This window comes from Haliotis rufescens, unplaced genomic scaffold (assembly GCF_023055435.1).
Source record: "Haliotis rufescens isolate VD_foot unplaced genomic scaffold, xgHalRufe1.0.p SCAF_29, whole genome shotgun sequence".
Lineage (NCBI taxonomy): Eukaryota > Metazoa > Mollusca > Gastropoda > Lepetellida > Haliotidae > Haliotis > Haliotis rufescens.
In genome coordinates, this window is record NW_025963990.1 from 430,948 (window position 1) to 456,884 (window position 25,937).

A 25,937-nucleotide genomic window follows, 5' to 3' on the forward strand; every position below is an offset into this window, starting at 1 on the left:
TTGTTAGGGTGTCTACAAGGCCACTATTGGCATCACTCTCACAGTTTAAACTTATATACACACGAACCTTTGTAATAAAGATTCTACTTGAATCCAGGCCGTCGATGTTAACAATAGTTATTCAATTATTAATACGTGTAAAAGAGGAGTAAACATATGGCCCTTCTTCAATTCCGAAACAACTTACACATAATGACGCATTGGGCACCAAACGTCCCCACAAACTAACCAGTTGCCTGGCCGAAATCAGGATCAGGCACGACGGAACCGGAAATCAAGCAAACCGGAACCGGAACCGGAAATAAGCCACACCGGAAATAGGGCAAACCGGAACCAGAAATCAGGCAAACCGGATCCGAAAATCAGGCAAACCGGATCCGAAAATAATGCACACGGTTACTCGAAATCAGGCAAACCGGACCCGGAAGTCAGTCAGACAGACCGGAACCGGAAATAGGCCACACCGGAACTGGAAATAGGGCAAACCGGAACCAGAAATCAGGCAAACCGGATCCGAAAATAATGCACCCTTGAACCACGGGAACCATGGGAACCACGGGAACCAGAAATCAGGGAAACCGGATCCGGAAGTCCGACAGACCGGAACCGGAAATAATGCACACCGGAACCGGAAATCAGGCAAACCTGAACCGGAAATAGCCACACCGGAACCGAAAATCATGCACACCGGAACAGGAAATAAGGCACACGAGAACAAGAAATCAGGCAAACCGGAACCGGAAATAATGCACACCGGAACCGGAAATAATGCACACCGGAACCGGAAATCAGGCAAACCTGAACCGGAAATAGCCACACCGGAACCGAAAATCATGCACACCGGAACAGGAAATAAGGCACACGAGAACAAGAAATCAGGCAAACCGGAACCGGAAATAATGCACACCGGAACCGGAAATAATGCACACCGGAACCGGAAATCAGGCAAACCGGAACCGGAAATAAGCCACACCGGAACCGGAAATAATGCACACCGGAACCGGAAATCAGGCAAACCTGAACCGGAAATAAGCCACACCGGAACCGGAAATAATGCACACCGGAACCGGAAAAATCAGGCAAACCGTATGCGGAAATCAGGCAAACCGTATCCGGAAATAAGCCACACCGGAACCATAAATAAGGCAAACCGGAAGTCGACATCAGCCAAACCGAAGTAATTATTTGCTTGCTTGCTTGCTTGCTTGCTAGACTTCAAATCTAGGATTAGGCTTGAAGCCGCAGTATTCAAGTTGGTTTCGGTGAACGGCTATTTTTCAGATACTTTTCTGCCGCTTCACTCAGTTCAGTCCTATCCACAACCCCTGTTACGACAAGGACAGGCCCGGGCCATTTTTAGTATTGTCTGTCTACAAAAGGTCTCTCAGACACAGGAGAGACGCCGCACAATCACCTGTCTCGTGTGGACGTGTGTATGGATGTTCCGGGCCAGTACACTTATGCCTTTCCCAGCTGACAATCATCTGATAACAGATGAAACTTTAGTAGCTATGATGAATATCATGTGCAACATTGTGCAACATTGTTCAACATTGTGCAACATTATCCAGCAAAAGCCGTTCAGTCTCCCTAACTGATACTGTATGAGTTTTAGTCACCTCTTCTTTAATACAAGTTCACAAGGCAACCGTGGCCTGAAGCCTCTTCTTTAATACAAGTTCACAAGGCAACCGTGGCCTGAAGCCTCTTCTTTAATACAAGTTCACAAGGCAACTGTGGCCTGAAGCCTCTTCTTTAACACAAGTTCACAAGGCAACCGTGGCCTGAAGCCTCTTCTTTAACACAAGTTCACAAGGCAACCGTGGCCTGAAGCCTCTTCTTTAACACAAGTTCACAAGGCAACCGTGGCCTGAAGCCTCTTCTTTAACACAAGTTCACAAGGCAACTGTGGCCTGAAGCCACAACGCGGAACCGCTACACAGCAAGGTGTTTCAATGTTACGTTCTCAGAGGAAACTGTCTTTAATCAGTAACACGCTATTTCAACATCATGGTAGGGCCATCCGTAACATCCAACAGCTTTCCTGTAGCAAATGCAGCACATAGTCAAGCACTGTCCACATGTTTCATGGCTTTCGCATTATATCAAACAACAGTTGTCATGACATCAACGAAACGTATTTTTTTATTTATACTTCATAAAGTGCCCTGAGATGTGGTAAGGCCTATGTAAATATAACATATACCATTCCATAAAAATTACTCATATCCAGCAAACAGTGTTGCTCTTTCTGCTTTCAAATCAATCGATAGCATCTGTCTTTGTGGTTTAGGCATCTTTGGCGTATTTAAAAAACTTGAAATATCATGCAACGTGCATCGTACCTATGCTATTCAATTGGAGGCCCCAGGACGCAAACCTGCACCGGTGGTTAAGAGAGCATGCTGCGAGGTTATAACCTCCAAGGAAATTATTCCATGGCCAGACAAACGATCCTGTGGCACATAAGCCAGAACGTGTTGTTTCACAGCCCTAATGTCGCCACCAGTCATCTTATTAATCTCGCGTTATATCCGAACGTTTATTAATAGAAAGGGTGTTTTCCAGACATTTCACACCCGTCTGGAAATCAACTTCGGGCTCCTTTTCGGTCCTTTCGGAAGTGCTTGTGCCTCCAGGTTTAGTCGTCGGTCTCTTGGCACCGCTTGCTTTGGCTCGGGGACACCCTGACTGGGTGCAAACCCCCTTTTTAATAGGAACTCTTTTTTCAAGGGACTTCTTACATACTACATGAACCCCGTACTCAACTCTCAACCCTCAACCCGAGCCAATCGAATCGCTCTCTTTTCATTGGCCGACTAATCGCTTTTCTCCCTTTCCCTTGTTTTGGCTCCATTACCCGGGCCCCGCTTTTACCCCGCTCCGGCCCCGCTTTTACGCCCATGGTTACCGCTTCGCTTTCGAACAGAACACGATATAGTTACAAATATTCTCACTTCACTTCACTTCACTTCACTTCACTTCACTTCACTTCACTTCACTTGAGTTTCATCACATTTTTAAAAAAAAAATCTCCACAACCAAAATATATTTTTTTTTAGCAACTATTTTACAGTGTTTCAGAACGAAGTCAGTATATTGAGTCTACTTTCATTTTACTTCTTGGACGTTCGTGGCATACTTATTTCTTGTCTTTCTTGCCTTTCCTGTTTTTCGGGCTATTTCGGCTTTTTGCTATTCAATGCAGCTTTAACTCTCTTTCCAATTGTCACCATTTATTTTACACCTCGTCTTCAGGTTTTATACTCTGCATTATTTTACCTTCACATCTTCAATTCGGTTGTCTGTAAAACAAATTATTGCATAATCATACTTTATTTTTCCCAACATAGGAAATATCTTTTATTCATCGTACATGTAGATCCACTTTTGTCGACTTCTTTCCATTTTTGACCACTTCTTTCCACTTTTCGCGCAAATCCACCACGTGGCCACACCGGCTACACTAAGAGCATCTCGGCACTGCACCGACCGCCAAAAAACGCAGTTTAGCCAGCCGGTACCAAGCCACTCAAAGGCCACCGGCTACGCCGAGAGCATCTGGGCACTGCGCCGACCGCCAAAAAACGCAGTTTAGACAGCCGGCACCAAGCCACCCGGAAGGAAGCGGCAAAGCACCAATCACAGTCGAGATCACTAATGTCAAGGCCGTCATTTCCTCCGTCAGCTGGCAATGGCGACACACGGAATTTCTCTCTGGCTGGCATCGTCAAACACACGCGTGCTCCCTCGGTCTTGTCGCGTCTCCATCGACGGAGGGAACGATTATGCACATGCATCTGAAGGTAAGTTCATTCATATATTTCACTCAACGTCTTTATTTCCCGCACAGAGCGGCCATTCTGTCAAAACAGGGACGAAGCATGCATCATTGCATGTTCCAAACCTTGTCCTTCCTTTGGCCGTTTGCAACTTCTTAACTTTCATCACAGAAAGTGTCACCTGTTTCTGCCGCTCTCTGGTGCATGTTGCAAGTGTTTTCGTTGCGAAGAAGCAGGCAGTGTGCTTCCTGTATTCTTGTATGGATGGATGATCAATGCCTACCTTCACACACTGACCGCGCCCTATAACAGTTTAAACAATATTATTACCGTATTTCATCCGACATAAGAACGGCACTCTGCTATCATTAATCAACATGCACCATTCATCACGCCCTTCAGTGTAAACAAACCTAAGTGTTCAACTACCGTATTTCTGACAAAAACACGACCCTTTATAATGAGTATGTGTTGTATAAAGTACTTTTCTTCTGTTGGAAATGTATTTGTTCAAGGCCCCTACCCCTCACATTCAAACTAATACTGGTGTCTCATACTGGTGTCCCATTGCTGGAAATCTTGCCCAGAGTAATTCTTTAAGCATGTATCATTTGTCTTGGCAATGGGCTAAGGGGAACAACTCTGTCAGTCTTCCAGGTTCATGCAACTTAATTAGCGTCACATCACGACCAAATGTGTTTACCTCATTGGCTGATGCAGCTTTGTCAGCCATGTTCTTAACAATACAAAGATACTGACCCAGATTTCTTCATTGTTTTCTGGCTTGTATTACAATTTATGGTCGAAATAAGGCTGCACTATAAGTAATAAAGTACCTAATAATATAATAAGGTAACCTAGATTTGAAAATACTATATTTGTAAACACTGGAAAATGGTTAGTTCGAATAATTTCATTATTTCATGTTCGCACTACCCGCACGGTATGTAGGCGTTGGCAGACGACATGGTAGAGAAGGTTCTTCATGGTAAAGACCCTAGTTTTAGGGCTCCAGTTATGCATATAGGATGATTATGTTGCCTAACCTGTATAAACTGTCTGTTTGGCAATATGTTCTAAGTTAGTGTAGGATGCAAGCAGTATTTTGTCCAAAGACAGGTGTTTGTGGGTTACTCAGGTCACGTGACTTTCCGCCATGTCACGTACACATCTAGTAGATATTGAAGCTTGAAGAATCAAAGTATAAACTATGTCCCTGGCTAGTGTACATGTTGTTAGTTTTCCCCTCTATGTCATTTGGTATATCTATCTGTCCCAGGGGTATGGGAGACAACTCTGGTTGTCTTGTTTAAGTAATGATTTGCAGGGCGCTTCAATTGTACTGTAATGTTATAATGTTATGCTCTTCACTCAAAATCCATTTATTATAATTCATGTGTAATGTCTTGATATCCATAATTAATCATAGTACATTTTGGGGTATTATTCTGTAGTATATTTCCATGTAAAACACTTGATATTTAAAGAAGAGTTTCTGTCAAACTCATTTCCAAGTGCATGCTGCTTGAAGTATAGCTACTTTTCTTGTACTGTAAATAATGGATAATATATAATAATGATAGGATTTATGGTTCTGATGTTTATTAAAAGTTAATTTTGATCCTGTTCACCATTCTGTTGATTAATAACTATTGTAAAAGGGGCTCATGTCATCTAGACCAGTGTTGCTATACATAACAGAGAGAACTAAGTAGGTACATAGACACTTTACTGAAACTATTCCTTTAATAGTCGATGAGTTGTATGCTATATCGTTGCACCATGCCAAGTTGTAAACTTGATGACAATACAAGTTTTGTCAGCCATGTTCTTACGAATACAAAGATACTGACCCAGATTCCTTCATTGTTTTCAGTCAGTGTGAGCAATTGTGAACTGGGTAACATATGCATTCATTATGCTCCATTCATGATACCAATCACTGGATTGTCTGGGACTCGATTATTTACAGACCGCCGTCATATAGCTGGATTATTGCTGAGAGCAGCGTTAAACAACAAACCAAACCAAACCAAACCAAACCAAACCATTATGCTCCATTCATTGATCAAGTTCTTTGTCTTTATTCCATTGCTGCTGTACAGGCCTGCCGAACCGACGTCACACAACCTCGTCCCTCTCCCCCCTGGTTCCCCTCCCGCCCTCCCTCTCCCAATCCTGTCCTGTTTGTTGTATCATGGATTATTACTTTAACATCTGTTTTTTTCTAAAAACCTTATGTAAAAGTCAATAATATTGTTGACATTAGTCTCTTTGTGTTACCACTTGATTGTAACCATGGTAACAGTTCTGTAATTATTCCAGTTTCATGAACCAGGAAAAGTGACGTCTTTATTAAGACCTTTATATCTAAATTTCCAAGAAATTGATGTTTTGGTTGGTTACCAAGGTATCAGAGCATGAAGAGTGGTGGAGTAATTATGTTTCAACTTGTTTTGGCCGTGAATCACTTGTGCTCATTGTGTTGGACATTGTTGCAGACCCAAGATGGCTGTGCGGCGCCGACACAATCTCCTGACACAACTTACCACAGCCCTGATATTTTCTTCTTTATGGAAGATTGTGAAAGGTAGGCAATTTTATACTTTGGTCTCCTTGTACTCAGTAGTATTTTTCATGAGGTATACTGTATTTGTGGTATTAAGCACCCTGCTCTAATAAAAGCAAGGATTTATCTGGAATTCCAAACAAGGTTCTGTTTGTTCCCTTGGCAATCCAATTGGGAAAGAAATTGTAAGATTGTTCCAATTTGGGAATTTGTACTGTCTTTTGCTGCGGACTTGGGGTCGAATATAGATAATCCCGAAATAGATTTACATGACAGGTCCTTTTTTGTTTGTGTATATTACAGCAATGGTGAAGGAGTAACTGTTATTGTCAACAATGCAGTTTACTGGGCCCAGCTTAATTAGCACTTATTGGCTCAGGCTGTTGATTGTGGCACTCAGTTCACAGGTTTTGGGTAGGTTAGGTTAGGTTACCTACAACCCTTTCCGATCAAGCACCCCTTTACGATCATTGGTTAGGCACCCCTTTACGATCTTGTATCCCTTTACAATCATTAGGGTTAGGTACCCCTTTACGATCAAGCACCCCTTTACAATCATTTGGGTTAGGCACCCCTTTACGATCAAGCACCCCTTTATGATCTGTAGGGCTAGGTGCCTCTTTCCGATCAAGTACCCCTTTACAATCATTAGGGCTAGGTGCCCCTTTCCGACCAAGCACCCCTTTACAATCATAAGGGCTAGGTGCCTCTTTCCGATCAAGTACCCCTTTACAATCATTAGGGTTAGGTACCCCTTTCCGATTAAGCACCCCTTTACGATCATTAGGGTTAGGTACCCCTTTACGATCAAGTACCCCTTTACGATCATTAGGGTTAGGTACCCCTTTACGATCAAGCACCCCTTTACAATCATTAGGGTTAGGTGCCCCTTTCCGATCAAGCACCCCTTTACAATCATTAGGGCTAGGTGCCCCTTTACGATCAAGTACCCCTTTACAATCATTAGGGTTAGGTGCCCCTTTCCGATCAAGTACCCCTTTACAATCATTAGGGTTAGGTGCCCCTTTCCGATCAAGCACCCCTTTACAATCATTAGGGTTAGGTGCCCCTTTACGATCAAGCACTCATTTACAATCATTAGGGCTAGGTGCCCCTTTCCGATCAAGCACTCATTTACAATCATTAGGGCTAGGTGCCCCTTTCCGATTAAGCACCCCTTTACGATCATTAGGGTTAGGTACCCCTTTACGATCAAGCACCCCTATACGATCCTTAGGGTTAGGTACCTCTTTCTGATCAAGCACCCCTATACGATCCTTAGGGTTAGGTATGTGGTAGGGCATGGGTTAGCTATCTCTTTTTTTTATCCAAAGTCATTTATCTAAAATCCATACCATTTCTTTAAAGTTTCGGTTGTCTCGATGTCTCTGACAACAAATGTAACTTGTGGTTTCAATAAGCGCCCCCTATCTTTGTCAATTTGCCAATCTCCCAGGGTGCTTACTACCGCTGACATTTAGGTCTATATTGATGTTTTTTGTTTTTTCAATTGTCTTGCAACCATGGCAACATATGAGACAAAGGATTCCAGAAAATCTCTTCTTTTTCAGGAGAAATCTAGATTTGCCATAGTTTTGTACACTTGCTTGGGAGCTTTCTGATATTTCAGTCAATGTCTGTCAGAGGGACAAGTGCTGTTGTGCCAGACAAAGTATGACAGCAACATCTGAAGTGTTTCATCACTACATGTCCATATACCATGTCCATATACCTGTCCATATACCATGTCCATATACCATGCCCATATACCATGCCCATGTACCATGTCCCAGACTCGTTTATGTACTGCCGTGGTAATGCTGGAATATTGCTGACTTCAGTGTTCAACTTTCACTCACTCACTCACTCACTCACTCACTCACTCACTCACTCACTCACTCACATGCTTATAAGACTGGGAGAGTAGAAGGTCGGTGGTTCGATCCCCGGGTGGGACAATAAAGGATGGTGCTTGTTGTTACCCTGTCTGGCGCTGGGCATTGAGGAGCAAAACCAAGTACTGGCCTAGTACTATAACATGGGTTTGTTCATGGGTTTGAATCCTGGTTCGACCCGATTACCCAAGCATGGATTGGGTGGTCAGGCTCACTGACTTGGGGGATGCAGGTCATTGTATCCCAGTTGCATAGATCGATTATTCATATCAGTCACAGGATTGTCCGGTCCAGATGCGACTGTTTCAAAGGCATGGGTCATTATTCATATCAGTCACTGGATTGTCTGGACCAGATGCGACTGTTTCAAAGGATGCTGTCATACAGTGGAATACTGCTGAGTGCGGCATTAAACAACAAACAATGATGGCATGGGTCATTATTAATATCAGTCACTGGATCTGATCTGATGTGTTTGTAGCAGCTTTTTAAATCTAATGGAGGCATTATAGTTTTTCTACGAGAAAAGATTCTAATTGGAATGGACAGTGTTATGATATTGTCAAGAATAAAATTCCAATATGGATCATAATTTACAATACATGTGTCATATGGAAATAAAGTTTCTCTGAAAATTCATTCTATTTTATTGGAATCAACAGTGTTATGATATTGTCAAGAATAGACATGATGGAACACAAAAATGTACAATACATACTGTGTCCATATGGAAATAAGTTTCTTTGAGCTGAATCAGTGTTCAAAACTCAGCATTGATGTCAAGACCTTAGTGGTTCTTGTCTTAACCCTGATCAGGATAATTCTGTTTAATGTTGGAGATTGAGAGGACCATCCACCTCCCTTAACTTGGCACTAAATAATAATCAAGGGAGGACTTTGGGACTTTAACAATGACAATTTGTTTTCAGGAGATAGCATCTGTGCTGATAGCATTCGATCGTCACAAAGAATGGCAGATCAGAGAACTCAAAATCAGGTATTTTCAATGTGTGCTATCTATGATGCACAATTTATTAGAAAAAATGTTAATAATAATTGTCTATATGTGATTTCCTCATAACAGTGTATAATCTGCATGCAATATGGCTTGCCAGAGGCTCATGTTTATTTGATGTCGTATTAAATGTCACGGTGAAGAGATGGAATTTCAGTATGAATGGAAAGTAGAGAGTTTGTGGTTGGAATTGACATGTCCCTTGATACTAAAACATAGACATTATATATTTTCAATATTCATTTATTTAATGGAATTGATGAAAGGATTCCAATTCATATTGTTCCAACTTTCCAGCATTCCAGTAAACTGACCATTAACCTGAGGCCAGTGATTAACATGATTAATGTTACAAGTTGACACTAGTCTGCTAGTCTGAGGCAAGTTCAAATTAAAAGGGCAAGTAAATAATGTTGGACATTAACCCTCATCGTCTTGTCGAAAGTATATGAAGTTTGTTACAGCTAGCTGGGTTTGAACTAAATGCTAAAATGCTTTCCAGGGTTTGAGTCATTAGCATTAGAAATTAACACTGGTTTGCAAATCTGATGCAAATTAACATTTTTTGGAAGGGCATTAGAAATTACACTGCTCTGCTAGCCTGAGCCAAAAAGAAGTTTGGATGGGCCAGTCATTAGAAAATCAACACTGGCATGCTAGGTTGAAACAGTGAAATTTTGGAAGGGCCTGGCAATAATTAGTGTTAGAAATGGTGTGGCAACTTTAGATTAGTGAAATTTAGAAGGCCCAGTGATTAGTGTTAGAGATTGTGTGCCAACTTCAGACACGTTAAATGTTTGAAGAGCCAGGTATTAGTGTTAAAAATGGTATGCCAACTTGAGACAGGTGAAATTTTGGAAGGGCTATTGATTAGCATTAGAAGGGCCAATTTTGATTAGTGTTACACTAAAGCTGGACTGCTAGCATGAGTCAAGTGAAGTGTGGGAAGGGCAAATGGAACGTGGATGGTTGTTCAGCATTGGTTCATGGTTTCAGGCCTCCGAGTGGCTCCATGCTGCTGTACAGTCGGAACAAGGTGAGGTACCGCAAGGACGGCTACTGCTGGAAGAAGCGGCGCGATGGCAAGACCATCAGGGAGGATCACATGAAGCTCAAAGTGCAGGGGGTGGAGGTGAGGGGAACTACGGGGGCGTTGTGCTGTCACTCTGGCTTCACGCCCCACTCTGCAATAGTCTATCTGTAGGTGTCCGATACATCAGGGTTGGAAATAATACTAGCCCACTTTCCCACTAACCCGGGGCTACTACAAATGCCTCTGGGCTAGTACAAATTCCTGTGTGCTTGTACAAATTTCCTAATTTCCCCATTGTTTTAACATTACTGGGATGCCAGGATTGAATTGATCCCACCACTCTGCTGGTTGTAAGCGTTGACCAGAATTGATCAGGGGGTCAGGCTCAGACGTGTCATTGTGCCCAGCTGGCATGGTTCGGTACTCGCAACATCATCACCGGATTGTCTGACCCAGACAGGATCATTTGGCCATTGATCTCCCCTCTAAAAAACATGTGACCTCCCGTTCATGAACAATATGGGTTCCTGACCCTATGTATCTGATACCCACCAACCCTTTTGACAGGTAATTGGGACCCATGAAGATCTGGGGTAGAATAGGTCTTCAGCAACCCATGCTTGTCATAACAGGCAACTATGCTTGTCTGAAGAGGCAACTAACGGCAACAGGTGGTCAGGTTCGCTGGCTTGGTTGATGCATGTCTTTGTATTTCCATTGCGTAGATCGATGCTCATGATGTCAATCACTGGATTATCTGGTCCAGACTCGATTATTTACAGACTGCCGTCATGCATTAATCAACAAGCGAACAATTAAATGTTGGTGGACACCTGAATAATTTGTTGATATTCAATTGATTGAGTCCTGATTGTGTTTGTTTTCAGTGTATCTATGGCTCATACGTGCACTCGGCAATCCTCCCTACTTTCCATAGACGCTGTTATTGGTTGCTCCAGGTGGGTGTAATGTGTAGTTTCTTACTGTTCAGTAAATAATAGTGACAGGTCCCTTTCCATGTTCACCTGAAATTCACCAAAAGCAGAGTCGATTGTACGATTCCGACAATGTCACGAGCATGTGTATATGAATCACTATCAATAGTGATGATACCATGTTTCGCAAAAAGGTGAGTGTATTTTGTTTCACAGGTGGCACCCGTCACCAATACATGCAAAGACAAGTCAAGTGTTAACCTGAAAAAACACAGGAAGATATGGTGTAAGTCAAATTAGGTAATTGCATCATACACCATTTTTGTCACTGATGTGTCACATTTTTAAAACATTTTGAAAGCTTTACGGAGGCCTTGAATGTTGTAACCTTGATCAAACAACTTCTGACCAAGAGTCGTATGACGCTCTTTGAAATCTTGGAAGAAAGGGGCTGCTCGATTGTAGCTCAAAGACATAAGGGAAAGTTGACTATTGGAAAGACACTTACATTACATTATGTTTCGCAACCCACACACCTGTATTAGTTTAAATAATATTGAAATGGAAAATTTGCGATATATTGTACCTGTGTACCTGTATGGCCTGACCTGTTTCAGAATCCTGACATCGTTCTTGTCCACTACCTGAATGTCCCCTACCCTGACAACACCAAACTGAGCATTCCTGTTTTATCTTACGACATGGAGAAGAAAGAATGGACCAAGGAGGAACTTGTTGATCAGCTCAGGCCGATGTGTGAGTTGACAGAGGGCTTCGGAATTAGCTTTCTTGTTTAACGCCACACTCATCAATGTTCCAGCTGTATGATTTCAAACTGAAAATAATCGAATCTGGACCAGACAATCCAGTGTTTGACATCATGAGCATCAATCTAAGCATTTGGGATATGGTGACATGAATCAAGCAAGTCAGCGAGTCGGAGCACCTGTTAATCTGGGTTGCTGAAGAGCAATTCTAATTGAAATGTTATCTCTTAGTCCAAGACTGATAAACTTCAGGAAGGACTCATTTCCTATCGTTGACTGCCGTGGTTACCATGGCAATTGTGGGGCGGTCGGGTAGCCTATTGTTTAAAGCGTTCTCTCGTCACACCGAAGACCCGGGTTCGAATCCTGACATGGGTACAATGTGTGAAGCCAATTTGTGGTGTCCCCCGCCGTGATATTGCTGGAATATTGCTAAAAGCGGCGTAAAACCAAACTCACTCACTCACTCACTATGGCAATTGTAAAGCAGATCATTTGTACAGACTAGTAGAAACAAAGATTAGTTAATTACCCTGGACTATGTTTTGAAGCAGTGAAAGAGTGTATTGTTTATTTGTGTGTTCATTGCAAGACACTGAAAAACAACTTGTTTTATATAGGGTAAGATCCAAACTGAGGCACGACGCCTAGCGTATATGCCAATAAACATAGTTACAAATTCTGTTACATATTCTATGAATGCTACGTCATAATACTAAAAGAATTAGAAGACAAAATACCTGTATCCCAGGAACCATTCCAATCTTTGTGAAACTGGGAGATACTAAGGGAGATAATTTGGGCAGTTAATATGCAACCCACTGGTGACACAATGTCAGACATTGTCTGATGTTGAAAGCTTACATGAGTTCAATTGTTGATGTCAGAAACTGACAGAAAGAATTAAAAGCTTAAGACATTGTTGTATTCCTTGTATAGATGTTGATATTGTAGTAACAACAGTCATACTCCTTGAAATGAAGCTGTAACTGTGTCTCTTGTAGTGGCGTGTGGCAGGAGAGTGGATCTTGGTCCTGAGCAAGAACACATGGTGAGATCATTCATCTTGATGACGAGAGTAATTACTGTCAGGACTTGACTGATTCCCAGAAATACTGATTAACATCACAGGCATGGGTGGTCCAGTAGTCCAAGGCACTAAATATACCATGCAGAGTTGCGTCCCTTAGGGTTGCCAGGAACCTATGATCGTTGGTTTGAATCCTGGATTCACTCTGATTATGTTTCTAGGTTTGTCCACACGTTTATAGCTTTCACTAAAGTGGTGAACATCTAAGAGCTGCATCGGGGCGGCCGGGGAGTCTAGTGGTTAAAGCATTCGCTCGTCACACCGAAGACCCAGGTTCGATTCCCGACATGTGTACAATGTGTGAAGCCCATCGTCGTGATAGTGCTGGAATATTGCTAAACGCGGCGTAATACCATATTCACTAAGACCTGCATCACTTTGGGTTTTCCTCCCACATTAAGGTGACAAGCCGTAATATAACTGAAATACAGTTGAACGAGATGTTGAACCCAACTGAGTGATTCTCCCTAAGCTCCAGTCTACGACTTTACCACTCACTGTGCACTTCCTCTGTGGTGTAGTGGATGGAGCACCTGCAAAGAGAGGAGAAGGTTCTGGCCACGTTTTACCAAAAGTGTTACCAGAGTGTTACCAGAGTGTTACCCTGCCTGGCACTCGGTATCAAAGGAATGAAACAAGGACTGGTGGGCTCAGAGTCAGTATGCTGTATCTGAGTGTACTTGAGATGGTACTTGTTGTTACCCTGCCTGGCACTCGGCATCAAAGAAATGAAACAAGAACTGGTGGGCTCAGAGTCAGTATGCTGTATCTGAGTGTACTTGAGATGGTACTTGTTGTTTCCTTGCCTAGCACTCGGTATTACAGAAATGAAACAAGGACTGGTGGGCTTAGAGTCAGTATGCTGTATCTGAGTGTACTTGAGATGGTACTTGTTGTTTCCTTGCCTAGCACTCGGTATTACAGAAATGAAACAAGGACTGGTGGGCTCAGAGTCAGTATGCTGTATCTGAGTGTACTTGAGATGGTACTTGTTGTTTCCTTGCCTAGCACTCGGTATTACAGAAATGAAACAAGGACTGGTGGGCTTAGAGTCAGTATGCTGTATCTGAGTGTACTTGAGATGGTACTTGTTGTTACCCTGCCTGGCAGTCGGCATTAAGGGGATGAAACAAGAACTAGTCAGATATTCAGTTTGCCAGTAACAAACTGACGTCTAATCACTATTGTTGTGTTGACGTTGTGTTAACTGACTCGGGGTATCACTAAGGGTTGATATTCCTAGAAAAGGTTTTGTTGCACGGTTACAATATTGTTCCTTTTCTTGCAGGTTGAAGAAACAATTGAAGACTTTGTTCAACAGTTGATTAACCTTCGGCAGGACAAATCAGGCAAAGCCAAACCCCACAAATGCACTCCTTCCTGTGACAAAAACTTTCCTCATTCCAAATGCACCAAGGACTCATCACCTCCTAACACAGCCAGCCTGGCACACAATCGCCTAGTGTCCATGTTGCAGCGCCACACCCAACGCAGCGCCACCCAGTCGGTAGCCCCACCCACTCCCGAGCTTCACACCAGCCAGGTGGTGATCACGCCCACTACGGCCCCCTCGTCCAACTCCACTCAAGACTTGAACCACACAGCTGCAGCTCCTGCTCCTCTCATTCTAAACCTAGCAAGTCTCCACGGCAGTAATGGTCTGATCTTTGTCAGCGGACATAACACATCACCCATCTCCATCATCAACAACTCTCTCACCACGCCCATTCACACCATCACCGCGGCAACCCTGGACACGCAGGGCCGTTTCCCTCAGCCTCAGATACTCCAAACCATTCCCCAAGTGCTTGCTGGTGTCAAGCAGGATGATAAATTGTCACAACATATTCACAATCTCCATGCGCATGACTCGAACAGAAAGTCTCCCGTTCCGATGAATATTGCAAGTGATGCTCTGTTGGAGCTGGCAGGCACCCAGCAGGATTCGAAGGATCTTTTTCTCGATCAAATGTCAGCTACAATCTCAGATACTCAGCGAAATCTCCACAATACATTAGACTCGCTCATTCGCGGGGACTGCTCGCACACTGTGGGAACACTAGTGAAAGATAATTCGGGGACTGATAATTGTGATACTCTTGATGGCAGCTTTTCCTCATTTCCCAGTACTGATCTCAATCTTGATTATCTTCTCGACTTGCCCGAACTTTATGACTGTCCTGATTTGCCCGACACAAATGCAAGTCTCGGGACGTCAAGTGGCGGAATGCCGACTTCTGTCCCGCTCATCAATTGTGCTAACTGCCTCAGCAACCAACAAGCTCAACAATCACAGCAGCAACGGGCAGAGTCGCATCAATCTTCAACATCGACGTCTGCTACGTCAGACACGCAGACAGCAGACAACACTCACTCACAGACTGACACAGACAGCAGCTTCTCTCAGGGCGTCATCACAGACTTCTCCCCTGACTGGTGCTACACAGATGTGAGGGGCATAGAGTTTCACATTTCCACCCAAACCAAGCTGACTCTCTGTGATAATATTGAAATACTGTTCCAAGCGGTGTAAAAACCAAACTCACTCGCTGACAGATATGATAAATCCACTTCTGAGTAATCTTATCGGGATGTGTTCTAGTTTATGATTTGAGAGCAAGTACATTGAGGTAGCTGTGAGGTGTACAGTAAACGACGGTTATAACAAACTCAAAGGGGCCACTGATTTTAGTTGATTATAACCGTGTTCGTTATAAACATATTTTACTGTACCTCCAAAATGTTGTTAAATTATTTATCATCAATAATCAGCATGATTAGGGTTGACATGCCTGTGATAGTGTTGGCAGTGACTGATGAGATGTTATTGAGTGTTGTTGTATGTTGGAAGGGTGGCACAAAGATCCTGGTGACAGGCCCATGGTTCTCCACGTCCACGTCCTACTCTGTTGTGTTCAACAGTAAGACGGTGCCTGCTACACTTGTACAGGCAGGGGTTCTCCGGTGCTTCACTCCAGGTCAGTATCTCACACTTCCGGGTTAGGATGGGTCTCCAGCAACCTATGCTGGTTGCCAGAGGTGACTTGGATGGTCAGACTTGTTGACTTGGTAGATGCATGTCATCGTACCACAATGGCATGGATTGTTGATGATGATATCAATCAGTGGATTGTGGGCCCAGACTTGATTGTTATGCTGGTCGTAAGAGGCATCTTGGATCAAAGGTGGCCAGACTCAGTGAATTGGTTGTTTACGTGTTAATATACCCTAATTGCATGGAACGTTGATGTCATATGATGCTGATGTCTTGCAGCACATGACGCCGGCCTGGTGACGCTGCAGGTGGACAGACTCAGTGAATTGGTTGTTTGCGTGTTAATATACCCTAATTGCATGGAACGTTGATGTCATATGATGCTGATGTCTTGCAGCACATGACGCCGGCCTGGTGACACTGCAGGTGGACAGACTCAGTGAATTGGTTGATTGAATGTTAATATACCCTGATTGCGTGGAACGTTGATGTCATATGATACTGATGTCTTGCAGCACATGACGCCGGCCTGGTGACGCTGCAGGTGGACAGACTCAGTGAATTGGTTGTTTGCGTGTTAATATACCCTAATTGCATGGAACGTTGATGTCATATGATGCTGATGTCTTGCAGCACATGACGCCGGCCTGGTAACGCTGCAGGTGGCCAATGATGGGTTTGTCATCTCCAACAGTGAGGTGTTCGAGTACAAGGCTCGGGAGAAGCACAGCACGCAGTCAGCTCACAACGAATGGTTCTCAATGGATTGTGAGTAGTTGTACCTCGGTATATTTTGCAGTGTTGGAAATTAAGCTTGACAGTCAAGGGGACTTTTGATTTTCCTCATATTAGAAGTCAAAAGATTCAAGTACCAGAGGCCCCCCTTTTGTTTTGAACACTGATTTTGGAACATGGGTGGTTCATTTGTCGAAGGTGTCACAGTTCAGTTTGCAATGTGGCAATAAAGGGCTGCTTTAAAGCGTTTGCTCAGTAATCAGAAGCCCAAGGTCTGTTCCCCAGCTTGGTACAATGTGTCCAACCCATTGCTGATATCGCCCTTATATTGCTGGAATAGTGCCAGTTGTGGTGTAAACTCCAACTAACTCACTCAGTTTGCAGAGTTGTGTCCCCTCAGCTGATTCAAGGTTCCAGTCCTAGATTCAGCCAAATTATTCTGCCTGTGCTCACGGTGTTCCACTAATGCCTTGTGTCTGTGACCTGCCTCACTTTGGCCTTTGAGTGAGTGAGTGAGTTGGGTTTGACACCGCTTCCAGCAATATTCCATCGGGGGACACCAGAAATGGGCTTCATGTGGGGAATCAAACCTGGGTCTTAGTGTGACGAGCAACACTTTAACCACTAGGCTACCCCAGCGCCCCCTGGCATCTTTGAAGAAACTGAATACCAGTAACTAGAAAGTGGCATTAAACCCAACCCACTCGCTGTTTGTGTGCCATTATGATACTGCTGCAACATCGCGTATTGCCTCACAATCTCGGTACATGTGTAGAAGTGTGTAAATGTTTGCTATGTTTTTGTTTCAGCGACGGAGATGAAACTGCTGCTGGTGGAGAGGTTGGAACAACTGGAGAAGAGGCTCATGCCAGCTGACAAGAACACAACTTTCCTTGACAAGCAGGTGAGCTTTCCTTGACAAACGGGTGAGCTTTCCTTGACAAGCAGGTGAGCTTTCCTTGAGAAACAGGTGAGCTTTCCTTGACAAGCAGTTGAGCTTTTCTTGAGAAACAGGTGAGCTTTCCTTGAGAAACAGGTGAGCTTTCCTTGACAACCAGGTGAGCTTTCCTTGAGAAACAGGTGAGCTTTTCTTGAGAAACAGGTGAGCTTTTCTTGACAAGCAGGTGAGCTTTCCTTGACAAACAGGTGAGCTTTCCTTGAGAAACAGGTGAGCTTTCCTTGAGAAACAGGTGAGCTTTTCTTGACAAGCAGTTGAGCTTTCCTTGACAAACAGGTGAGCTTTCCTTGACAAACAGGTGAGCTTTTCTTGACAAGCAGGTGAGCTTTCCTTGAGAAACAGGTGAGCTTTTCTTGACAAGCAGGTGAGCTTTCCTTGACAAGCAGGTGAGCTTTCCCTGACAAACCCTGTCTATGACACTGCCAACTGTAAATCATCAGTGTGCCAGGTATTTGGCCTTCCACTCTTTGAAAGAGATGGCTTAAGCATGATAGATGAGAGTGCATGCAAGTATCGTGGTATGTATCGGATCGTGAGCAAAGTATCATGGTATGTATCGGATCGTGAGCAAAGTATCATGGTATGTATCAGATCGTGAGCAAAGTATCATGGTATGTATGGGATCGAGAGCAAAGTATCATGGTATGTATCAGATCGTGAGCAAAGTATCATGGTATGTATCGGATCGTGAGCAAAGTATCGTGGTATGTATCAGATCGTGAGCAAAGTATCATGGTATGTATTGGATCGTGAGCAAAGTATTGTTGTATGTATCGGATCGTGAGCAAAGTATCATGGTATGTATTGGATCGTGAGCAAAGTATCGTGGTATGTATCGGATCGTGAACAAAGTATCGTGGTATGTATCGGATCGTGAGCAAAGTATCATGGTATGTATCGGATCGAGAGCAAAGTATCATGGTATGTATTGGATCGTGAGCAAAGTATCGTGGTATGTATTGGATCGTGAGCAAAGTATCGTGGTATGTATTGGATCGTGAGCGAGGTATTGTGGTATATATCGGATCGTGAGCAAAGCATCGTGGTATGTATCGGATTGTGAGCAAGGTATTGTGGTATATATCGGATCGTGAGCAAAGTATCGTGGTATGTATCGGATTGAGAGCAAAGTATCGTGGTATGTATCGGATCGTGAGCAAGGTATTGTGGTATATATCGGATCGTGAGCAAAGTATCGTTGTATGTATCGAATCGTGAGCAAGGTATTGTGGTATATATCGGATCGTGAGCAAAGTATCGTGGTATGTATCGGATCGAGAGCAAAGTATCGTGGTATGTATCGGATCGAGAGCAAAGTATCGTAGTATGTATCAGATTGTGAGCAAGGTATTGTGGTATGTATCGGATCGTGAGCAAGGTATTGTGGTATATATCGAATCGTGAGCAAAGTATCATGGTATATATCGGATCCTGAGCAAAGTATCGTGGTATGTATTTGATCACACAGTTGTGTATCATCCCAGCCCTACAACAGTTTATCCTGAACTTAATTGAGTTTGCTGGGACTGACCATTGTCTCGAGCCTTGGCTCCCTTTAAGATGGGAACAAGTTCAATCCTTTCTTCACACAGCTATTTAACAGTATCAGAATAAATGTAGATACAAGTTTGAAACGAGAATCTGTCCCGGAGTGAGACGAGTGTTGTGACTTTGTTTGTTGTGCACTATTCCAGCATGCCCTGAATGTTGACCATGAGAACACCGAGTGTCGTCTTGTGCAGTATGTGGAGCACCTGGCTGGTCGACCCTGGCAGAAACTGGAGACTTACCCCAAGGCTGGCCATGGTGGACTGACTTTACTTCATCTTGCGGCGGCCCTTGGCTACGCCAAACTCATCAGCTCACTTGTTAGGTGGAGGTGGGTAGCACCAGTACAGGAATCAGGGTTGGAAATTAATGGGAGCCCTGGTTTCCTTGAGGTTTGCTTCCATAGTGTTTGAATCCTGGCTCTTCTCCTTAAAGCTTTAACTTGGCAGTAGTTATGACTGGGACCCCTTTTCTTCCATGCTTAATTTCCAACAGGGAGATTGAATAGTTGAATGAAAATAACAAACATGTATTTAGAATTGGTTCTTTGAAAGTCCCCAGAACATAATTCCGAAAAATAATGGGTGCCTCGTACCCTTCCTTGTTGTAAGAGACGACTTAAATGAGGGTCTGGTAGTTACAGCGTGTGAGCTGACTGATTGTGTTCTATCATAACCCGATGCTGTGGGTTGTTGGTTGTGCTACTGGCCTCTGGTAAGCTGGGCCAATACACGAATATTCTCAGACTGCCATGATATAGTGAGAACATTGCTGTTTTATGTGTCCTTGGTTCTGTGATGTTTGATGCTGCTGTGAACAATGTCCAGCTATGTCGTTGTTGCCTGCGACTGATTAAGTCTGGGCCAGACAAACTGGTGGTTGATATTATGAGCAACACCCATGTCTTTGGTGAACAACGACATGCAATCAACCAGGTCACTGAGCCTGAACACCCAAAGAAAGTTGGGGAGCCTCTTAGGAGCCTCTGCTGCTGTTGCTGCTGCTGCTGCTGCTGCCGCTGATGATGATGATGTGCTGGGGACCTATTCTTACCCAGGGCCCCACAAGGGTTGATTGATTGATTGATTGATTGATTGATAGATTGAAGAGTGATAATACTGTTTTCTCTTTCTTTGACAGATCTGACATCTCTAATTTAGTTTTAGAATATGAAGTTGATGCTCACAGTGTGGACAACCATGCCTGTACACCATTGGTGAGAAGCTAATTACTGCAGCATTATCTTGATCATAGGCAGGAATTGATCTAGACCTGCTCACAATGAACAAAGAAACTGATTACTGCAGCATTATCTTGATCATTGATCTAGACCTGCTCACAGGTCGATATCTGGCACCAAGTTGGCGGCAACTGTAAACATTCCCGAATGAGAATACAAACTTTCCCAGTTCATGTTGATTTAGTTATAGGTCGTGGTTAGAGTGTTCGCTCGTCAACCCGAAGGCCCTGATTCCATTCCTCACATGGGTACAATGTTAGAAGCCCATTTCTGGTGTCCCCCGCCGTGATATTGCTGAAATATTGCTAAAAGCGGCATAAAACCATACTCACTCACAGTTCTAAAGATACAAGTGTACCTACGATTACTTACGATTGTGAAAGGCTACCAGATGTGGGAGTTGTTTGGCAAGGCAATCTCACATAGCTTAGTTTGTTCCTGATGTCAGTGTTGAATGCTTTGGGCCTCAGCTTGTCTGCTAAAGTTTGATGGTACTTTGCAAGTTGTAATCAGGGTATTGATACATGGCTGACCATATAGATGTACTCACTGGTAGTTTGTTGAAATGAATGACGGGAGGGTGGAATGTTTCAGTTGTCTTCTGTAATCAGTGTAGGAATCCTACAGTCTTTAAACTTTAAGATGATGGCTTTGCCACCAACAATCTTAGCTCTGCAACTGTCGTAAGCCTGTATGGGAGGTACGATCACCTGAGTGCTAAGATCGCTTTGTGGAACGGGACCTAAACCACTTTAATTTCTTGCTTACCTTCACACTGGTCTGTTTCAGATGTGGGCATGTGCAAGAGGAAATATTGATGCTTCACTGACGCTGTATCATATCAACACGGGGCCACTCAGCATCTGTAACAAGGATGGACGTCTCCCGCTCACCGTTGCCCGAAGCAAGGGACATCACAACCTTGCCAATCAAATCGAGCAGTTGGAGCAAGCTCGTCTGCAAGCCCCGCCCCCTTTCCCCCCATGCACATCCACAGCATCATTTGCTGGCGCAACTTCTTCTTTCACAACCTCGGACTCTATCACTGCGTGTGACCTGTCACCAACTCCTTGCCATATATTCCCCAGTTCTCACAAAAACATTTGTGATGAGAAGCAGGAAAACCTTCACATCGACATACCTCCTCCCCCTCCCTACCCAGGGGATTCCAAGCTCGTCCGGCGACTCAGTGAACAAGTCATTGGCACCTGTCATCGCCAACTTAGCAAACGCTATTCGGTGGATATATTGCCGAGTGGGGCAACAAACGACCAGACCTCGCCCCAACATGACGCTTTTCAGAAGCCAATTCGGGAGGCCAATTCTGAGCCACACCTGTCATTGGTTGGTGATCATCCAATCAGTGCAGTGACGGACTCTGCCTTGCTACCAGTTGCTCAACGTGATCTGGCATCGCCAGATATTCTCATGCAGACCGAGTCTTTGCTCAACACCATAGCGACGGAGTCTGGGAAGGAGACGGATGGTCTCCTCATGCAGATGGACACAGGTCAGTTGAATAGGAGTATGACAGTGTTGCAATGTTGCAGATATTGATCAGCTTGAAAATTAACCAGGGATCATGATTTTGCCAGTTTTTGTTTTTCTGTTTGTTGTTTAATGCCTCACTCAGCAATATACCAGCCATATGGCGGTGGTCTGTAAGTAATCATTGGACCAGACACACCAGTGATTGACATAATGAACTTCAATCAATGCAGTTGGGATATGAGGACGTGCATCAACCAAGTCAGCAAGTCTGATTCTGTCGGTCGCTTCTGTCCACAAACATTGGTTGCTGAAGACCATTTCTAACCCGGATCTTATGGAGGTAACAGGATTTAAAAGCTTGATAATGATCGAATTTGTGTGTCATTTCAACAATACCTTAAACAAGGCCTCAAAAAGGTCTTGGAAGTTTGTATTGGTGATTTTCAATGATACATGTCATGGTTATAGTATAAATATATCTACTATTATTTCAGCAAGAGCTGATGAAACATGTTGTACATGGAAGAGACCCATCAGCCTGTTTCTCTGCATGTCCTTCATTGATTCCTCATGTTGTCAATCACTGGATTGTCTGGTCCAGACTCGATTATTTACAGACTCTCGTCATAACGCTGGAATATTGCTGAGTGCAGCGTTAAACAACAAACCAACCAACCAACCTCATTGATTCTTAACATTTCTTGTGGATGAATGTTTCATTTGCCATGTTTGAATTTGCAATTTGATCTGCTCTTTAGTCGTGTAATCAGTGTTGAGTGTCTGTAGGAGTAATGTCTATAATGCAAGCTCCGTACCTCTGTAGATGAGGTATCATCGGTGCGGAGTGACAGCCCTTTCATTGATGTAGAAAAGATCTCATCTGACGAGGAGGCGGAACACAAGGCAGCTGTTGCTGCTGCTGCTGCTGCCGCCGCCGCTGCTGTAGCATCTGGTGAAGGTTAGACACCATAACACACACATAAACACCATGCTTTAATGAGTTGCTTTTGAATCTAAAAATGTTACGCATTAAAGGAAGACTGTATTGTTTAAGCTTAACTCTGTTGTGGGTTTGAATCCCGGTTTGCCCTATTATGTTTCTGGGTTTGTCAGCACCTTAACAATGCTCCTGGGTTTCACCGACGTGGTCAACATCTATGACCTTTGTCACCTGGGGCTCCCTCCCACATCAAGCTGACACGCTGTGATATGACTGAAATGCTGTCAAAGCAGTGTTAAACTCACTCAGTATTAGCTGAACTAGTTTGAGATGTGATAATTAGAAGATAAACATCATTTGTTTTCATATTTGTAGGTGTTGTTGAGTATAGGCTAAAGCCTTTGTTTCCAAATGTAAAAACTTCTGGCTAAAAACACACAAATACATATACCTGGAGTATTGCTGAGTGTGGCGTTATACAAATTCTGTACCAAATTGTTCCAGGTGGGGATCATGAAGGCAAGAACCAAATGGTAACCCTCGCCAACCAGATCATCGCAGCCATGCCGGAGCGTATCAAGCTGTCTCCTGCCAAGGAGGAAGAGTGTGGAGTGAGCAGTCGAGCTCGGAGTGAGTCCTACAGCTCGGCCCCGTCTCAAGGCTCACCTCCCACCTCATCCTTCGGGGATGATTCTGGAATCTCAACACCCATGACAGATAGTCTGGCCTTTGATGAGTACAGGTATACACTTTTGTAGGCCAGATACATCATGATACATGGACTGGATATGACTTGAATGATGACAAAGCAACCTAAAACTCCCATCACTGTATTCCCGACTTTTGTATTGCAGGTACACAGACCTGGGCACCCCTGCCTCGTCCCTGAGCCCGGACTCTACCTGTCTGCCCAGCCCCTACAGCCCCTACAGTTCCTACAGTTTCACTCTGGACTCCCCGCCCCCCACCACTGCTGACTTCACCGAGTACTTCAACGCGCCAGCCACGTACATGGAGAAGGACTTTTCCCAACTCACACTCTCAGGTAGGGTCCACACTTCCCTATACACGGTTGCCAACCCCTGTGGAGATTCCAGGACAGAGAAGGTCCACAGCCTCCCATGTTTGTCTTTCTGACCCGTGAAGATCCGGGGTAGAATAGGTCTTCAGCAACCCATGCTTGCTGTGAAAGGCGACTATGCTTGTCGTAAGAGGCGACTAACGTGATCAGGTGGTCAGGCTCGCTGACTTGGTTGATGCATGTCATCGATCCCAATTGCCTGGATCGATGTTCATGTCAATCACTGGATTGTCTGGTCCAGACATGATTATTTACAGACCGCAGTCTTATGGCTGGAATATTGCTGAGTGCAGTGTTAAACAACATGAAACTGAAACTGTTTGTCTTTCTGTAGAGATTCCAGGATAGAGTAGTTCCATATTATGATTGGGTGGTTACGATGTACCCTGAATATATAATGATCCTATTATCAACCACTGACTTAGTCATTCAGACTTGGTTGTCAAGAGATCGCACTGATAAGGCTGGAATTATTTAACAATAATCTTCTTCTACCACTTCATAAGTATCCTTCTCTCTATTCAGATCAGGAACAGAGAAAGCTGTACGAGGCTGCCAAGGTGATCCAGAATGCGTATCGGCTGTATCGGGATAAACAACAACTGCAGCAGCAGCGACAGAAGGAGATAGAAGCCGCCATCTTGATCCAGAGCTACTATCGGCGATACAAACAGGTACTGGCGGACTCCTGGCACAAAGTATTGCTCTGCCATGAACCTTCGGTGAATTTGTCAGTTCTAGTTATCACTCCTGCATCAGAGGCAATACAAATACTGTTAGAAAGTTATCTGACACTCTTTCATGTTGGTAAGGACTGATGACATGGTCTAGTGGATCGAGCATCTGCCCGGAGACTGCCTATGTGGTCTAGTGGATAGAGGATCTGCCCGAAGACTGCCTGAGTGGTCTATAGGATAGAGCATCTGCCCGGAGACTGCCTACATGGTCTAGTGGATAGAGCATCTGCCCGGAGACTGCCTATGTGGTCTAGTGGATAGAGCATCTGCCCGGAGACTGCCTACGTGGTCTAGTGGATAGAGCTTCTGCCCGGAGACCGCCTACGTGGTTTGATTTTTTCTGCCATGTTAGGCATACTTTCAGTGATACAACTAAAATACTGCACAAAGCAGCGTTAAACCCAACTCACCCACTCACACACTCTGTATATTTCAGTATGCATACTTCAAGAAGATGACCCAGGCAGCAGTGTTGATCCAGAATCAGTTCCGGAGTTACTACGCACAGAAACGTCTCAAGAAGAACCGAGACCCTGCGGCTGGCCTGCAGCGACAAGGACCGGAGAGACTGAAGAAGGGCCGCAACCAGTCCGTGATCATCCAGCAGAGATACAGGTGTGTCTTCACCTCCAGTATGGTGGCCCAGTGGTCTAAGGTCCTGTGAAAAGTTGTGTCCCTTGGCATGCCAGGATCTGCTGGTCATGGTTTGAAGCCCAGATTGTTATGGTAGCCCAGTGGTCTAAGGTCCTGTGAAAAGTTGTGTCCCTTGGCATGCCAGGATCTTATTATTATTATTATTATTATTACTACTACTACCATGCTGCTGTGCCTTGTTTCAGGTCTCACTATCAGAGGAAGACGGAGAAGGAGGGTCGACAGTTGTCCGCTGATGCAGCAGATAGGTAGGTTGTTTACGTCAACCCATGCCGGGCATGGGAATGGAGTGCACCCTTTACTGACATAACATACCCTTGGAACCTAATGTATTCCCCGTAATGAGCTCCGTGGTGCTTAGAAAATGGACAAAGGTGATGGGTGCTTAGTAAGACAACACAAAAGGTTACTGAGATCGAGCAGTAGTTCAAATGTTGATGAAACTAAATCTTTGTCAATAATAATCCCATTG

General features: G+C 44.1%; 1 protein-coding gene across 1 annotated transcript in view; it reads left to right on the forward strand.

Moving 5' to 3' along the window:
• Positions 1 to 680: 680 nt before the first annotated feature.
• Positions 681 to 25,937, forward strand: part of LOC124137739 (calmodulin-binding transcription activator 2-like) — a 32,928-nt gene continuing 7,671 nt past the window's right edge. Inside the window, exons 1-21 of the mRNA XM_048402711.1 lie at positions 681 to 1,177; positions 6,284 to 6,372; positions 6,752 to 6,765; positions 9,176 to 9,243; positions 10,258 to 10,393; positions 11,182 to 11,253; positions 11,847 to 11,985; positions 13,001 to 13,047; positions 14,375 to 15,535; positions 15,938 to 16,064; positions 16,715 to 16,849; positions 17,626 to 17,720; positions 19,469 to 19,653; positions 20,463 to 20,538; positions 21,352 to 22,072; positions 22,877 to 23,011; positions 23,498 to 23,735; positions 23,848 to 24,038; positions 24,600 to 24,748; positions 25,248 to 25,426; positions 25,651 to 25,713. Coding sequence (XP_048258668.1) covers positions 681 to 1,177; positions 6,284 to 6,372; positions 6,752 to 6,765; positions 9,176 to 9,243; positions 10,258 to 10,393; positions 11,182 to 11,253; positions 11,847 to 11,985; positions 13,001 to 13,047; positions 14,375 to 15,535; positions 15,938 to 16,064; positions 16,715 to 16,849; positions 17,626 to 17,720; positions 19,469 to 19,653; positions 20,463 to 20,538; positions 21,352 to 22,072; positions 22,877 to 23,011; positions 23,498 to 23,735; positions 23,848 to 24,038; positions 24,600 to 24,748; positions 25,248 to 25,426; positions 25,651 to 25,713 — 4,517 coding nt within the window. The remainder of the gene's footprint in view (positions 1,178 to 6,283; positions 6,373 to 6,751; positions 6,766 to 9,175; positions 9,244 to 10,257; positions 10,394 to 11,181; positions 11,254 to 11,846; positions 11,986 to 13,000; positions 13,048 to 14,374; positions 15,536 to 15,937; positions 16,065 to 16,714; positions 16,850 to 17,625; positions 17,721 to 19,468; positions 19,654 to 20,462; positions 20,539 to 21,351; positions 22,073 to 22,876; positions 23,012 to 23,497; positions 23,736 to 23,847; positions 24,039 to 24,599; positions 24,749 to 25,247; positions 25,427 to 25,650; positions 25,714 to 25,937) is intronic.